General features: G+C 30.8%; 2 protein-coding genes across 2 annotated transcripts; both read left to right on the forward strand.

Annotated features, from left to right (window-relative positions):
- Nucleotides 1-1,048: 1,048 nt before the first annotated feature.
- Nucleotides 1,049-2,138, forward strand: LOC129875810 (desiccation protectant protein Lea14 homolog). Its single transcript, XM_055951043.1, has 2 exons — nt 1,049-1,251; nt 1,847-2,138. The coding sequence occupies exons 1-2, from the start codon at nt 1,049-1,051 to the stop codon at nt 2,136-2,138; spliced, it is 495 nt and encodes a 164-aa protein (XP_055807018.1).
- Nucleotides 2,139-15,866: 13,728 nt separating this feature from the next.
- LOC129876906 (RING-H2 finger protein ATL67-like) lies at nt 15,867-16,691 on the forward strand. The gene has a single exon (XM_055952384.1). The coding sequence runs from the start codon at nt 15,938-15,940 to the stop codon at nt 16,556-16,558; it is 621 nt and encodes a 206-aa protein (XP_055808359.1). The 5' UTR covers nt 15,867-15,937; the 3' UTR covers nt 16,559-16,691.
- The last annotated feature ends 602 nt before the right edge of the window (nt 16,692-17,293 follow it).

The following is a 17,293-nucleotide window of genomic DNA, read 5'->3' on the forward strand; positions in this document are numbered from 1 at the left end:
TTACAAATATATTACTTTCAATTATAGAGTAACAAAAAGGAAATTAACATAAGATATAAATAATTATATAGTTTAATAGCAAATAATTCTTGAATTTTCCATTGATTCGTTTGAGAAAATTTCTATTTATAATGGTGTGTACACCCACAAGAGATAAATAGTTGATTGTGGATTAAACTAGTTTATGTTGCTTCAACGAGAAATCCAATCTAGTTTTCTCAAAACAAATCGAAACTCCCATCCAAATAATTTATTTGAGATCAAAAGACAAGGAAAATAAATCTTATCTATTATAATGAAATATTATTATAAAAGACTATTATTACATAAAAGTCTTACTGTATAATTATGTCCAATTTCGATTGTACACAGCACGTTAAACTCATTGGGTTATTTGTTTTGTCTATTAAACCAAGGGATATCACATTTTTATCATCTAATTATTGGTAATTTTAATTTTGATTCTTATAATATTTCATGAAGCATATTTAATCATAAATTAATTAAAATATATGTTTTTTCTCCTTTTACATATGAAATATTATATCACTTTTTTTCCTAAAAAAATATTACCCTACAATATGAAGTAACAATACAAATTAATATGAGACATGCGTTATTATTAATGAATTTAACACCATTCTTGAATTCATAAAGATTCACAAGATGAAAAATCAATACTGTACAATTCAATTAATTGAAACTTAAATGTGCTTAATAAAATTTAAAAAAAAATAAAAAAAAATCAGAATATGTAGATATTTCATGAACTAAAAGCAGAAATTTCCATTTTACTTTAATAACAATATCTACTTATATTTCGGAAAACAACATATAAATTTGTACACCTACAATATATGGATGGCAGGCCGTGGATTAAGTTAATCCATCTTGCCTTAACAAGAAATTTCATATAGCTAGAATATGGATTGACAGATATTCAAATCTATCTTATCATTTATATCGACAATCTCATAGTTTCCTTGAAAAGAAAATTGAAACTCAAATCCAAATTATTCGTTCGTGAGAGATACAAAGAAAGAGAAGGATGGATTACGTAGACAAGGCGAAGAATTATGTGTCGGAAAAGGTAGCGGAGATGGAGAAACCCGAAGCAACGGTTATGAATGTGGATGTGAAGAAGATGAGTTTTGATAGCATTTCATATCACGCTAAGGTTTCCGTTACCAATCCTTACCAAGTTCCAATACCTATCATGGAAATTGCTTATGTTGTCAAATGTTATGGCAGGTACAAAATAAGTCGATTTTTGAGTTGATGTTTCAAATGTTGAAATTAAATTAAAATTAATTAACTTTTTTTTCAGAGCTTTGATTTTTTGAGTTATGTGCAATTATCATTTTAAATTAAGTACTTATATAGTCGGGTTGATTTGATTTTTTTGATCATTTTGGGCTTAAAATCACACTTAAACCAATTTTATCGGTTTTTAAAATTTAAAAATAAGAATCAATAAACAAAAAAACATCGGTGTTCTTATTTGGTTTTTTGATTTTTAGATAATTTATTTTGGAAAATAGTTTTGTTAAGAGTTGAAGGAAAATCCCCAAAATAATCCCATAACTTTGTGCTTAAACTTAAAAATTGGAACACTTTTGAATATTAGAGGATGATTTTTAGTCTACGCCCAAACTTAAAAGGCACTATTTTAGGCTTTTTCTTTTACAATTTGATTGCTTCTCAAAATAAGTTGCCGTTCAAACTTTGCAAAGAAATTACTAAGACCTTAAAATTTTGTAGATGCCTTCTAATAATGATTTATTGAGTATAAAGGTACACATGAAAATAACTTGTGTCTCCTCTGGTTGATTGAATTGAATTTCAGCATAGTAGCAACAGGTACAATTCCAGATCCGGGGTCATTGAAGGCGAAAAGCACAACCTTGGTAGACGTGCCAGCGAAGGTTCCACACAGCGCGATATTGAGCCTAGTGAAGGACATAGCAGCAGATTGGGACATAGATTATACACTTGAGTTGGGTTTCATTATTGACCTTCCTGTATTTGGCAACTTCACCATTCCCCTCACTTATAGCGGCGAGTACAAGCTTCCTACATTGTCTGATTTATGGAGAGGTGACGAAGAAGAAGAGAAACAAGAACAAGAGAACAAGTAACATACTTATTGTATTAGGACATAGTATAAATTTCTTTGATAATTTGCGATTAGCAACAAATTTTGCTATTAACTAATTCATGTTTTTTTTAATAGTGATGAGTCTTGAAAGATAATTAATTGTATTTCATTGAACTGCTGCATTGTAAAGATAATTTGATATTTTCCCTTTTACTTTCTTTTTGGCAAGAATGATAGTATAGTACAAGTAGAGAGGGATTGGTCTTTCTTCTTTTATCATGAGAACATCAAATTATGTTAACAATCTTCTTGCCTTCAACTTCAAGACTTAAGCTCATAAATTAGCTAGATTCTCGAAATCTCTCTTACATGTTGTCTTTTGGGAGATCATATATTTCACAAGTTTCAAATATCTGCTTTGTTATTTTTATCATTCGGTAATCATAAGATGATCCACAAAAAAGATGAAAGGATTTCGAACCTATGACTGGCTTTCCCCTGACCTAGAGTGGGTTGGGTGGCTGGATTAACACCCTCGTCGCCTTTGTACCCGAAATAAATGTGTTGCATTACCCAATACCTAACCTTTCCCCCCAACTCCTCTTCTTTGGTTGTGCCATTACCAATCATAGATAACCCTCGGTCCGGCATCAGGTAAACGAGCAAGGGAAGAACAAAGCTTGTCAACCTAAGACAAGGCCAAGTTCATGTTAGATGTCCTTTATAGTTGTCACTCGGAGAACCTATTTAGGAAACTTGTAATTTGAAGTTTGAATATTGACAAATATATATAAGAATCATATTCTTAACATATCTCTAATAAAGAATTGATAGCGTTTATGATAGACAAATATCAAGTCTTTATGATGTCTACTGTAGGAATTGGGTTGCAAAAGTTCTATGACCAAAGTGAAAGAACAAGATCCTTCGTAGATGACTAGAGACGACTGTTGCTCAGTGGTAAAAAGTAGATTCCAAGAGCAAGAAGGATTTCTTGAGAAATTTTATAAACATGTGGATTAAGGAACAAAAACTCAACATGAAAACATAATCATATTAATTTGCACAAAACGAAGGAAGGGGCTTTCGAAATTAGGAGAAACCATGCAAAGGTCGAAATAAAGAAGGAAACCAAGTCCAATTGAGATTGAATTATTTTTGACTAAGTTTCAATGGGTTATGGAGTAAGAAGACAAAAGCATCTCGATCGTCCTCTCTCCTATATAAAGCACTGCATTGATGTTGTTGTCATAGACGTTATTCACATATTGACACCCAATTTTGATGTCTCACATTTTTAATTAACTAGTCAAGCTTCTCAAATCATTAACATAGTGACATAGGTATTTTGTAAAGGTCATTATATTATTCTAAATTATACTGGTAGTAATTTGCGTTTGCATTTGGCAAAATAGCCTAATATCTATTGTGTATATTTTTAAATATTAATTATGCTCATATAAATTAATTATATTTCATTTTAAAGAATATTTATCAATTGGAAAAATTGATTTATGTCAAAACAAGTATTTTGAATCAAGTATTTGTTATGATGTTAACTTAAGCGAGTCATAATTTAATCAGTACAATTAGCCTATGTTTGTAATTAATAATTTTATTTTTTTACGATCAAGAAACATAATCAATTAATTAAATAATTAATTTACCTCAAATTTTCCCTCAAACATAATTCATAAAATTCTTCAAGGCGTACGGATGCATGATATGGTCGATTTTAGTAGCCGGATTGTCAAAACTCGACGCTACAGAAATTCATTAACTAATTAATTAGAAAAGGAATAATTCATTAATTATTATTTTTCATTGTAAATTGTGATACATCTCTTAAGATTGTTGTCATGTATGATGACTTTAAATAGAGAAAGCCATCTCTTAAGGTTGTAGTCATTTATGATGGCTTTAAATATAGAAAGCCATCTCTCAAGATTGTTGTCTTTTTTCAGTCCGGTACTCACATTGGAATCCGACTAAATTCGGATTCGCGCCGAAAAATTCCACATTGGGGACAAAACGCTCTCTAACAAAGACGATTCTGTACCCAAAGAGACTGAAACCCGAGATCTCTTGGTTAAGGATGAAGAAGTACTTATCATTCCACTACAACCCTTGTTGGTTAAGATTGTTGTCTTTGTGTGTTTACTATAGGTTGTTGTCATGTATGGTGGCTTTAAATAGAGAAAGCCTGTATGTCTATTTTCCCTCTTTCCTCTATTCCTTTGTCCTCCCTCTCTATCCATGTAAAAAAAAACTTTAGAAGTAATAGGATAAAAAAGAAATAGAGGAAGATATCATTGGTGCTTGTGGACATTACTTTGACAACATAGTGATTGAAAAAGTATATGCAGTTCTAACATGTTTGTTTTTAAAAGTGAGAGAGAAAAAAAACAAAGAATTTTTTCCTATGTTGTTGATGAGAACCATGCAAAGTGTGTGTAATACTTGAATTTCTCTAGTGCATAATATACTCGACGATATAAAAGTTTCCAAACTAATTAATGGATTTAAATAAAAAAAATCGTATTATATCTTGTTGATGAGAATCGTACGGAGTGCATGCAATACTTGAGTTTCTATGGTACGGTACATAATATAATCAATATTAGTAGCCAAATTGTTAAAACTCGACACAAGAGAAAGTGTTTAACTGATTAATCAAAAGAGGAATAGTTCATTAATTATTATTTTTCATTGTGATATACATCTAAAGGTCATTTTCAAGTATATATGGTGGCTTTAAATTAGAGGCGGATTCATGATTTTAAATCTCTGGGTGTCACGCTGCTTTGAATAGTATATATGATAAAAACTCTAGCGTAGAGTAAGATAATGCTTAATATTTATTAGCAAATTTGCAAACAAAATTTAGACTTGTTCTATTAGTTTAATTAAGATTTTACTTAGGGTTCTAATCTCCTTATTCACAATTCTTTTTACAATAAATTCGCTACCGAGGTTTTGCATGATCAAAAAAAGTTTTAAAAAAATACATCCTATAGCAGGATTCAAACTTGCATCCCTACAATGCTAAACCTGAGCTTTAACCACTAACACCACAAGGCTCATTATTTCCAAAAATACAACATTTAATATTAATCTTTTCTTTATAAACATATATACAAATATATATGTATAGACAGATTTTCAACTAAGACCAGAAGGTGGCGTGGTACCCTCATCGAGTTATGTAAATCCGCCCCTGCTTTAAATAAAGTCATCTTACATCTCGTGTGTATTTCACCTCTTTTCTCTATTCTTATGTCCACTCTCTCTATTAGTATAAAAGAACTTTTAGAAAAATAAGGTAAGAAAGATACCAATAATAATAAGAAAAAGGTTGAAATATGTGTTATCGAATTTTGAGAAAAGACTTAGAGGTCATTTGAATTGACTTAAAAAAATAAAAAAAATTTACCTAATTACACTATTTGGGCTTCACTGATGTATAATATACTCGAATTAGAAGCCAAATTGTCAAAACTCGAAACAAGAGAAGTTCATTAACTAATTAATCATAAAAGGAATAGCTCATTAACTAATTAATCATAAAAGGAATAGTTCATTGATTCTTAGTTTTCATTGTGATAAATCTCAGTCGTTTGATTGGAAACAAGTTATTTCAGAATTAATTATTTGAGATTAGTTATCCTGGAATAAGGTGGAATAACTTATCCCACCATGTATATGGATAACTTATCCCATCTCTATGGTATAAATGGTGAGATAAGTTATTTCAAATTTGTCAACAAAACAAGACACTAAAATTTTATCTCTGGACTATTTTTTTATCCCAAAACTATTTATGTTTATCCCTTACACCAAACGAAACAGATTTTGTAGGATTCCCAAGAAATTCTTCGATTTCTTCCGAAAACGGATGATTAATCATCTGCTTCTCACATAGGGGAAGAAGCGCTACACCTAGGAATCAACAAGAAGAAAACTTTGTTCTAAATCAGTCCTTTCCTGAGCGGGCTTGGGACTAAAAGAATGATTGGGACAACAAACATTTATCTCGTTCTTTCTTTGGATATCCGTATAATCATCGAAAGCTATTGACGTGACTAATTTCTAAAAATTAGAAGGTGTTGAAAATAAAAATTGTTGGAATTATCTTATCATATTTATCTAATTTCAATAGACTTGATGTTAAGAAAGAATCTCTTGTAGGAAGGTTGGTTGGCTAGAGATTTCTCGTGAAAACACTTTGTCATGTATGGTGGCCAGTCATTTCACATCTTCTGTGTCTATTTCCTCTAATCCTTTGCCCCCTCTCTCTATCAGTATTTATTTTTTAAAATATAATCAGGTAATAAGGAAATAGAGGAAGAAATCATAGGTGCATGTGGGCATAACTTTAACAAAGGAGTGATTGAAAAGAGTATATGCAAGTCTCACATGTTGATTTTTAAGACAAGAAAGAAATAGAGGAATATATCATTGGTGCATGTGAGCATAACTTTAACAAAGATGTGAATAAAAAAAGTATATGCAAATCTCACATCTACTATATATATGATCATTAACTAAAATATGTCGATGATTAATTAATTGACGGAGTTTGTAAAAGTGTGTTTTGTGAGGAAAAAAATGGAAATTTTTCCTATGTCTTTTATGAGAATTGTGCATGGTGCATGCATTACTTGAATTTCTCTGGTGCGTAATATACTCAATATTAGCTGCCAAATAACTAACTAATCATCAAAAGAAATAGTTCATTAACTATTATTTTTCATTGTGATACATCTCTAAAGGTTGTTGTCATGTATGGTGTCTGTAAATATAGTCATTTTACATCGTATGTGTCCATTGCCCTTCTTTCTTCTATTCCTACTAAGGGTGTTAAGTGGGCTGGAAAGGTCTTGCCCTTGATGGGCCGGTCCTGTTCGGGCCCAACAGTGCCAAAAAGTCAGATGGCCCAGCCCATGACCCATTAAGGTTATAGGACCGGGCCTGATAGACCGGGCTGGGTTAGGTCCGTTGGGCTGATTATTATTTTTTTGCAACGTTTATGTATTAGAAGTAATTATAATCATTTATATACTTAAAATATATAATAATATACTTATATTATATTACATATATACTTACAATGTATACCAAATACAATCACAATGTTTTATCTATTATAATGATATACTTACATTATATTATATATACTTACAATATATATCAAATATACTCACAATATACTATCTATTATAGTGATATACTTACATTATATTATATACGTACTTACAAAGTATACCAAATATACTCACAATATACTATTTATTATAGTGATATACTTACATTATACTATATATACTTACAATGTATATCTAATATACTCACAATATACTATCTATCTATTATAGTGATATACTTACAATGTATATCTAATTTACTCGCAATATACTATCTATCTATTATAGTGATATACTTACATTATATTATATATATACTTACAAAGTATATCAAATATATTCACAATATACTATCTATTAGTGATATACTTATATTATACTATATATACTTACAATGTATATCTAATATACTCACAATATACTATCTATTATAGTGATATACTTACATTATACTAAATATACTTACAATGTCTATCTAATATACTCATAACGTAAGTAACACAGATAGAATAATAATTTGTTAGTCGTGAATTAGTTAATAATAATTTGTAGCCTTCAACGATATGCAGTTCAATGTAAATATTATGATACGTATTTCAATATATAATATTTGGGAACGCATACGCCAATAATTTTCATCGATTTTGAGAATCGAGTTATAATCAGCAGTGAGCTCATGGTTAAGGTTTTGGTGAAAATTACTAGACTCAAAGAGGGGGGGGGGGGTTGGATACCCTTAAGTCTAGCAAGGATACACTTCTTTATCCTTTTTAAGTCACCAAAAGTATGGGCACTCCAATTTTTAATCATATTATTGGCTGAAAGAAGATCTCCATTAAACCAACATTCTTTGACAATATTTCTAAAACCCTGATGGGCACACCAAAGATTTTCAAGACGAGAGGGCTTGTTATTATTTCGACGATCCGAGTTATCCAACTTGACAAGAAGAGGAGAGCGATCATGGGTAATGGTGGCATTAGGGTATAATTGGATCCAAGAGTGGTTTGCAAGGCAACGATCTAGTCGTTCCAAAATAAGATCACATCCATATTTATGGTTAGACCATGTATAGCGACTACCCTTAAAATCTAAATCAATTAAGCCACAAAAATAAGTACACTCTAAGAAGTTTTTTGCCCTAGTCCAATTAATGGGATTTCCACCACATTTATTCGATTGACAACCAAGGGCTATCATAGTTGTTTTTAATATTCTTAAGGTTATCCCATGCCTTACCCCTATTAGCTAAAATAGGAATAGCATAAATGATAGATAAGGGGAATGATTTGGGGATTATATAATATATATGCCATGGTGTATGCTTTTTGAGGACAACATAGTCCTGATCGATGAGACTCGTAGTGGAGTTAACGCTAAGTTGAAGGATTGGAGACATACCTTTGAGTCTAAAGGATTTAAGCTGAGTAGGACCAAGACAGAGTACTTAGAGTGCAAGTTCAGTGAGACTCCTCAGAAGGTTGGCGCGGAAGTTAGGCTTGGTGACCAGGCAATCCAAAAGAAAAGTAATTTCAAGTACCTTGGGTCTATCATGCAAGGCGGCGGGGAGATTGACGATGATGTCACACACCATATTAGGGCAAGGTGGATGAAATGGAGGCTCTCTTCCAGTGTGCTATGTGACAAGAAGGTGCCACCACAACTTAAGGGCAAGTTCTACAAAGTGGTGGTTAGACCGGCTATGTTATATGGGGTGGAGTGTTGGCCAGTTAAGGTCTCTTACGTTCAAAAGATGAAAGTTGCCGAGATGAGAATGTTGAGATGGATGTGTGGGCATACCAGGAGCGACAAGATTAGAAAAAAGGCTATTCGGGACAAGGTAGGAGTGGCATCGGTGGAAGACAAGATGCGAAAAATGCGACTAAGATGGTTTGGACATGTGAAGAGGGGAGACACAGATGCCCCAGTGCGGAGGTGTGAGAGGTTGGCTATGGATGGTTTTCGGAGAGATAGGGGTAGGCCAAAGAAATATTGGGGAGAGGTGATTAGACAGGACATGGCGTAGTTACAGCTTACCGAGGACATGACCTTAGATAGGAGGGTGTGGAGGACCCACATTAGGGTAGAAGTCTAGTACATAGTCTCGTTATTCCTACTTATTAGTAGGCGCATTAGCACATTATAATTTCTTGTGCTCTGATTTCTGTTATTATCTATCACTTTCTGTACTTTGACTATTCTATTTTATTTCCGTCGCTCTCGTTATTTGCTCTCACATATATGCCTTATCTAACCTCTTGCTATGCTTTTATGCTTTTATTGAGCCGAGGGTCTTTCGGAAACAGCCGTCCTACCTTATAGAAGTAAGATCTGCGTACACTTTACCCTCCCCAGACCCCACATTGTGGGATTTCACTGGGTTGTTGTTGTTTGTTTTATTAGAAAGCACTTATGAGAATATATCTTACTAATTATGCTTAAGATATTTGTTAAATTAGTTTAATCTAGACCTTTAAAAATAATATTTGGAAAATGCCAACTTATATAAATATGTACCTGAAGGAAATGAAAAAAAAAAGTGTAATGAAGATAAGCCTAATCGGATTACTTTAATTACTATATCCTCAACGGTCAAACAAACCAAGTGCAAAAATATCTTCATATTAATTATAATTCCAAATAATTGAATAGCCAATTCTTCTAAATAAGTATAAAAATAGTCTTTCTATCATAGTCATTCATACACCTCTCTCAAAAGCTTCTTTTCTCATAGAAAATCATTAAACATTTGAAAAGAAAGATTTTCAATACATCATCAATGACAAAAAGTATTTTGAAATTGTTTGCCCTAGCTCTAATTTTAGGCAAAACAAATGCATCTATTCAATGTGGTACTGATGTTGCATAAAAAATAATTAATTGTTTTAGTTTTTTTTCTAGGTAGAGCAATATCACCTAGTCAAGATTGTTGTGTTGGATTGGCAAGGTTTGGCTAAAACAGCCACTGCTTCACAATCAGACCGCAAAGATATTTGCAATTGTATTAAAGTTGCAGTTCAAACTTTTGCAGTGGACTATTCAAAAGCTAAACAACTTTGCAACTACCCTAGCACTATACCAATTGAACCCAATCTTGATTGTTTTAAGTAAGCATTTATCACCCTTTAATTTAGTATGAATATTATTAAACTTAGTAATTGTATTTTAGCGGTCAAAAAAGGCGGGTTCAAAATTTAAATTTTATGGGTTAATTCTTATATCAATCCCATTTTGAACATAGTTTTATATATTCTTAAAATAGAGGCACTACCCTTTATGTATTTGCTAGATAGAGGAGCGTCCATGCTAACACGGGCTCAATATATGTTACTCTTTTTCGCATATGTGATATGGATAGAATTTAGAGAGTCAACCAAATTTCTAATATGAATTTTTAGATATTTGTGATTTATAATACAATTTATGTAATTTTTAAATAATATATGTTATTTCCATCGTCCCCATTTATGTGGTACTAATAGAATTTCGAGAGTCAACCAAATTTTTTATATCACTTTTAAATTTTAAGTTGTTAACTATTTGTGATTTTAGTACTTTTTACGTCATTTTTTAAGAATATATGTTATTTTCTCCATCCCAATTTATGTGACTCTGATAGATTATCGAGAGTCAATCAAATTTTAAATATGTTCTTAAATTATTTTAAGTTGTTAATTATTGTGATTTATAGTATATTTTACGTAATTTTCAAACAACATATGTTACTCCCTCTTAGTCAAATGTACGTGATATTGATAGAATTTAGATATTTAAAAGTTTTATTTGTCTTTTAAATAATTAAGTTGTTAATTTATGTGATTTCTAACATTTTTATATCATTTCAAATAATATATGTTACTTTCTCGATCTAAATTTATCTTTGGTTGAGTGATTTCAGGGTTATTTGAAAAAGTAAGAAGAAAACTATTCTCAAGGGTAGAAGAGTGGAGACTGTTGATGATATTTTGTGATAAAGAATGTTGTCGATTTCCTTTTCTAGGAATTGTTATAATTTTTGACGAAAATAAGTCATTATTTAAATTAATTTATTAAAATAATATATTTTTAAAATTTTTTACAAAATCAGTATAAACGTTCTTGACAGTAACATATTAGGTCATATTTTATTTCACAAAATTAAAGGACCAAAAAAGATGTTAAAGTAGGAATACGTTATCAGTGATAACGTTTTTGTAGGAATACGATATTACTTTCTCCTCCTCATAAATATATAAATAAAATGAACCCACTCAACATTGTGAGCTATAGTGGATGAGTGGCATGTGAGTTCAAATTCAACCGATGTATCCTAGTTTGAACATCAAATTAGGCATAATTTTGAGTTCTTTTTAGTTTTTTTTTTTTTTTTTTAAGTTACAAGCGGTGAGTCCATGTAGTTTTTCTTTTAAAATTAATTTTAACTAATAGAAGTAGACCATTATAGTTCTAGACTTCTTGTCCATGGGGAATTAACAATAGTAGTAATTTTTAATTTATTAGTTTAAATTTCTTTTTAAGTTTCGTATTTGAGAACTATTTTAACTTGTCAATAATTTAGGCTAGGGCTGTACAGGGCAAACCGATAAACCGCACCAAACCGACAAACCTAACCAAACCGGAAAAAAAACCCGACTAGTGGTTTGGTTTGACTTGGTTTGGTGTTTGAAAAAAAAAACCGACCATTATAGGGTTGGTTTGGTTTTAACTAAAAAAAGTCAAATCGAACCCAAACCGACCCGATTATAGATATACTACTTTTAAATTATGTTATACATAAAAATATTTATTAAAATGTAATTTATAAAAAAAATTTAAAATTTGTTCATAATTTTATTTTCTTTCTTACATTTAGATTTGAACTTGAGAAGCCCATTTAAATAATATACAAAAAAAACTCATCTTATAAAGTTATATTATAAAGTTAAAACTTCAAACAGTGTTCTGTCTTTATCTTATATGTTGATATTTTGTACTAGAACTCTTTTTAAGAAGCACTGCTCTGTGGCTACCCCCGGGGGGAATACGTGTAATAGCCCCGCAGGGAACCCCCGCCCGGAGGCGGGTGCTTTTTATTAGATACTATGAAAAACCCGAAAAATCCGAAAAAATTCAAAAAACCCGAGAAACCCGAGAAATCCGAAAAACTCGAAAAAACCGAGAAAAATTGATATCGAAAAACCCAATTTTTATTGGTTTGGTTTGGTTTATAGATTTAATAACCCGATACAAATGGTTTGGTTTGGTTTGTAAAAAATCCGAACCAACCCGGTTCATGTACACCCCTAATTTAGGCTATATATTTATAGTTTTCAGATAGTACTTAGTTTAAATTTTTTATAATATACAACGTTGTGTATTATATTTCCTTTTTATTTACTATAGACAAAAGATAGGTGAGTGTATTTTTATTTATTTAAAAACTTTGCTCAATAATGTTGAAATATGCATGCAAAACATTTCTTCCAACAAAATTTATTTTATAATCATTGTTTGGAAAATAGGCGAATATGACTTTAATAGAGAGTCGTAACTGACAGTCTAAAAACGTTACTGATAGTAACGTTTTATAATCAAATTTGTACATTTTGATTCTGCATTGCAGAATTCGATGGCCCGTGATTGAATAGTTAAGAAACGTTATTTTGAGTAATATTTATAGGTAAAATGTGTCTCTGAATGACGTTTTACTCATAGTAACATATTATGTTAAAAACGTTACTCATTGTAATGTTTGTTAAGTTAAAGCCGCCAAGACTAATATATAGCTTAAAAAGTTACTACCAACAACGTTAATACTAGTTTTATAAAATTTTTAAAAAATGTATTATTTTGGTAAATTAATTTAAATAATGGCTTACTTTGGTCAAAAATTCGAATTGTTACCTCTGTTTTAATTAAATGATAGAATATCTATTAAAAGTTATGTTTGACCATTATTTGACCATAATAGAATATCTATTAAAAAAAGATATTAATAATTTAATTGGTATTATTAATTTCATAAAGAAAAATGTTTGATTAGTAATTATATAACAAATTTTCAATAAATTGATAAGTAACTATTTTAAATTAAAAAAATTATTGCGCTATGAATTCTAGCACTCTTTTACATGGGAAGAGGATTCTCAAAAGATGTGGTTATATCATTTGGTTTTAAATAAAAATATGAATCCAAGTCAATCTTGTTTTCCTTTTTAATTTCATGTTTTTTTTTTTAAATTTTAGTTTTCATATTCATGTGCTTGCCTTTTGGCACTAACAATTTCCAAAAATCGGCAATGCTAAAATACCCACATGCTCTACCTAATATATATAAATAGCAGTAATGATTTTTTATTTTATTTTATTTTACTTATTTTCAAAAAGTGTCTGAGTGAGAAGTAATTCAAATTATACATGATTCTAACAGTCATTCTTTTAGTTGTAGCTAACTATCAATCAAGTCATTATCTTTTGAGTGCTAATAATATTGTAATCAGACTACACCATATGATTATAAAATCAGTGTCAATTGCGATTTTTTTTTTATAAAACTTAATCACACATTTAAAAATAACATTACTATTAAGAGTGTCTCAATACTGATGATCAAGAAGATGTTTTTGATCATTCTTTCTTGGTGTATCATAATACATTCGTAAAATAAGTATGCTAAAAGAAAATGAGATCAAACACATAAAAAATGAAAAGAATGACTTTGAGAACGAAACTTTTCTTGTCTTTATGTTATCTTTTTCTATCATGATTTAGTTAGTTCACAAGAAGCTATGGTGATTGAGAAGAGAAAAGATAATTTTGAATGAGAATTTTTATGAAACAAAACATGATTTATATAGACAAAATTGAGGAATAATATAAGGTATCATAAACTTACAACTTAAATTTAGGGAGTTATGAAGATTAAAAAATGAGAGTTATGAATATTATTGAGAGTATAAATTAAAGAGTGTGAAGTGTAAGTTATGAGTAATTATTTTTATAAAAGATACGAAATATATAAAAAAGAGAAAAATATTCAAATCTTAGGAGATATAATTATTTTATAATATTAAAAGGTCAAACAAAGAAGAAAAAGAAATAGACTCTTGACCGAAAAGATATGTCACATCTCTTCTATTACCTAACTTATTTTTAGTTACTATTATACTAACAAGTTATTTAAACCTCAACATATTTGTTTTGATGTGTCATTTTGAAACCTCAGCATATTTCTTTGATTTCTCTCCATATAATAGCAATCAATATAACATTTACACAACTCATATTTCTTCTCATCAACATGATATGAATGAAACTTTTATTTGTTTACTAGATGATTAATTGTCCATATTGGTATACACCCCCCCTCCCTTCCAACATTGCAAGTAGCTATGTATTCTTTTTTCCCCTTCTTTTAAATCACAAATCATATAGTTAAAGAATGGTGATATGATACAAGAAAGAATTGTAGTATATGATTGGTATAAGTGAAATTGTCCATGCCATACACACTTTGTAAGATGCACAAGTACAAGACTACATAATTTTTTCTTCAATCTCTAAGAGCCCGTTTGGATTAGATTATAAGTCGTTTTCAGCTTTTTTTGAGTGTTTGATTGGTCAATTTAAAATTATTTTGTGCTTAAAATAAGCCCAAAAAAATAATTAAATTTGTTTGGCTTATTTTGTTTAAATAGTTTATAAGCTGAAAATAATTTATAAGCACAAAAAAATAAGTTGGTTTACTCCATTTTTTTTCGACTTATAATAAGCAGTTTTCAGCATATAAACAGCTTAAAAAAATCTTATCCAAACAGACTCTAAAGCTCCTCTCTCAACATCACAAAAGCTAGAAGCATTTAGTCATTTACCAAGCAATGGTTCTATCTTGGCCCAAAAACCAAATTTCTCAAACCTCAACAATTCATTTCACCACAATAACATGAAAAATCATATAATTTTTTATGAAAGATCGAGCAATGAAATCAATAATAACGAGAAAAAAAAACATAATTTAATGTCGAATAAAACCTGGAGAGAAAAAAAAATCACGATCAATCATTGCTCAATCTTTCATAAAAAATTATATGAATAAAACCTAAAGAGAAAAAAATTCACGATCAATCATTAACTCTTTTAATTTCTTAATAAAAGATGATACATATACATTAATAAAGTCAATTTATTTAGGCTCCCTTGCAATTAGGCCCACCAACATACCATAATTAGGAGTGAGAAACCATCCCAATATACACTTGAATGTGAACCAGTTTTCTTTGGCTTTGATTGACCATTTAAGACTAAAGACCAAAACCCAAGTTAAAGGTAAAAGGAATGTTATGTCCAAATATCAAGGCAGAATTGGTGCTTATTTAAAGTTGGCACCAATATTGATTTAGACATCTTAATTAAAATTTATTCATTTTAAATATTTTAGTGAAGCGTGACGTAAAATGATTAAAACAAATAAATTCTAATTAAAATATTTAAATAAAATTGATATCAATTTTAAATGACCATCGATAAATTCCGCCAAATATAAAATATGAAACAAAGTCGTCACTATCATCTATTCTAACAAGCTAGCTATTTAATGACTTCTTTTCATATTCAAACCACACTATTTAATGCAACCCACCCACCCACCCACTTTTCTTACTTCTCTAAACCATTTTCCCTTCTCTTATCTAATGGACCTTCTCTTAGTCTTCTCCCAATGTCCACCATTCCCTCCTCCGTCTACGGCGGCCCACCACCACCTCTAACCACCACCACCACCAATACGCTCATCGAGAGCCTTGATAAAATCGGCCTAGGCTATGCAATTGCAATTGCCCTTGGCTTCCTCTTCCTCCTATTCTCTCTCCTCCTTTCCTCTTACCTTTGCTGCCGCTCCGCCGCCTCTCGACCCCGTCAAGCCCAAAACCCGAACACCGAAAACGATGGAATTTACATTCCTAGTGTAATTTTCGTTGCTGAGGACGATGAAAACGACGACCTTTCATCACAAAACACCTTCGCGGGCCTCGATCAAGCTGCAATAAACTCGTACCCCAAATTGATTTATTCGAAGAGAAACGGAAATTGGGGAAATGGAAACGGAAACGGAAACGACGTCGTGTGTTCGATTTGTTTGTGCGATTACAAGGAAGCAGAGATGTTGCGTATGTTACCTGACTGTAAGCATTATTTTCATGTGATGTGTATAGACGCGTGGCTGAAACTGAATGCTTCTTGTCCAGTCTGCCGGAACTCTCCGTTTCCGACGCCGATGTCGACGCCGTTGTCGGAGGTGGTACCACTTTCACAATACTCCGATGGCCGGAGGCGGCATTGATGACTAAAAATGGAATCAGGGGATTCTGCTTGTTTGCATGTTTTATCTCCTCTTTGTTTCAATTTATGTATTCTAATTTTGATGGTGAATTTAAACATGTAATTTTTAAATTTTAAAACAAAATTTATATATTCAGAAATTATGTAAAAATAATAGTATAAGTCACTATAATTGTCAACTTAAAATATTTAAAAAATATATAAAAAAATTTTGAATTTCGAAATCCCAAAAAACCCACCAGCAATATGAACATACAATCCAAACTAACACCTCATGTTTTCTTTGGAGGCTAAAGTATGCATTTACATAGGTAAAGAACATAAACAATGCCATATTGAGTCAAAACTTACGTATTGAAAACAAAAATTTAGCCTTGCCATTCATCTAAATATCTATATATAGCTGAAATTTCATATCATGATTTCGCCTTTATAGTTTTTGATATTACATACCTATATGTATTGCTAAGAAATACATGTCTTTTATCTCTTTGCCAACATTTATTCGTCCGAAGAAGACGTGATCCAGATAACCTGCTTTCAAGCCCACAATGAAAAAAATTCACATTCTGATAGCCATTTATGATGATGCAGGGCAAGGTAGCACATATGAAAATTTAAATTGCAACAAAGACAATGAACCACTGATATCACATGACTATTTTCCTTTATTCTAAAGACAAGCACTAGATTAAGAGTGAACAAACTTACCGTTGTTGTAGTAATTGTTATTGTA

This window comes from Solanum dulcamara, chromosome 12, assembly GCF_947179165.1.
Source record: "Solanum dulcamara chromosome 12, daSolDulc1.2, whole genome shotgun sequence".
Classification (NCBI taxonomy): domain Eukaryota; kingdom Viridiplantae; phylum Streptophyta; class Magnoliopsida; order Solanales; family Solanaceae; genus Solanum; species Solanum dulcamara.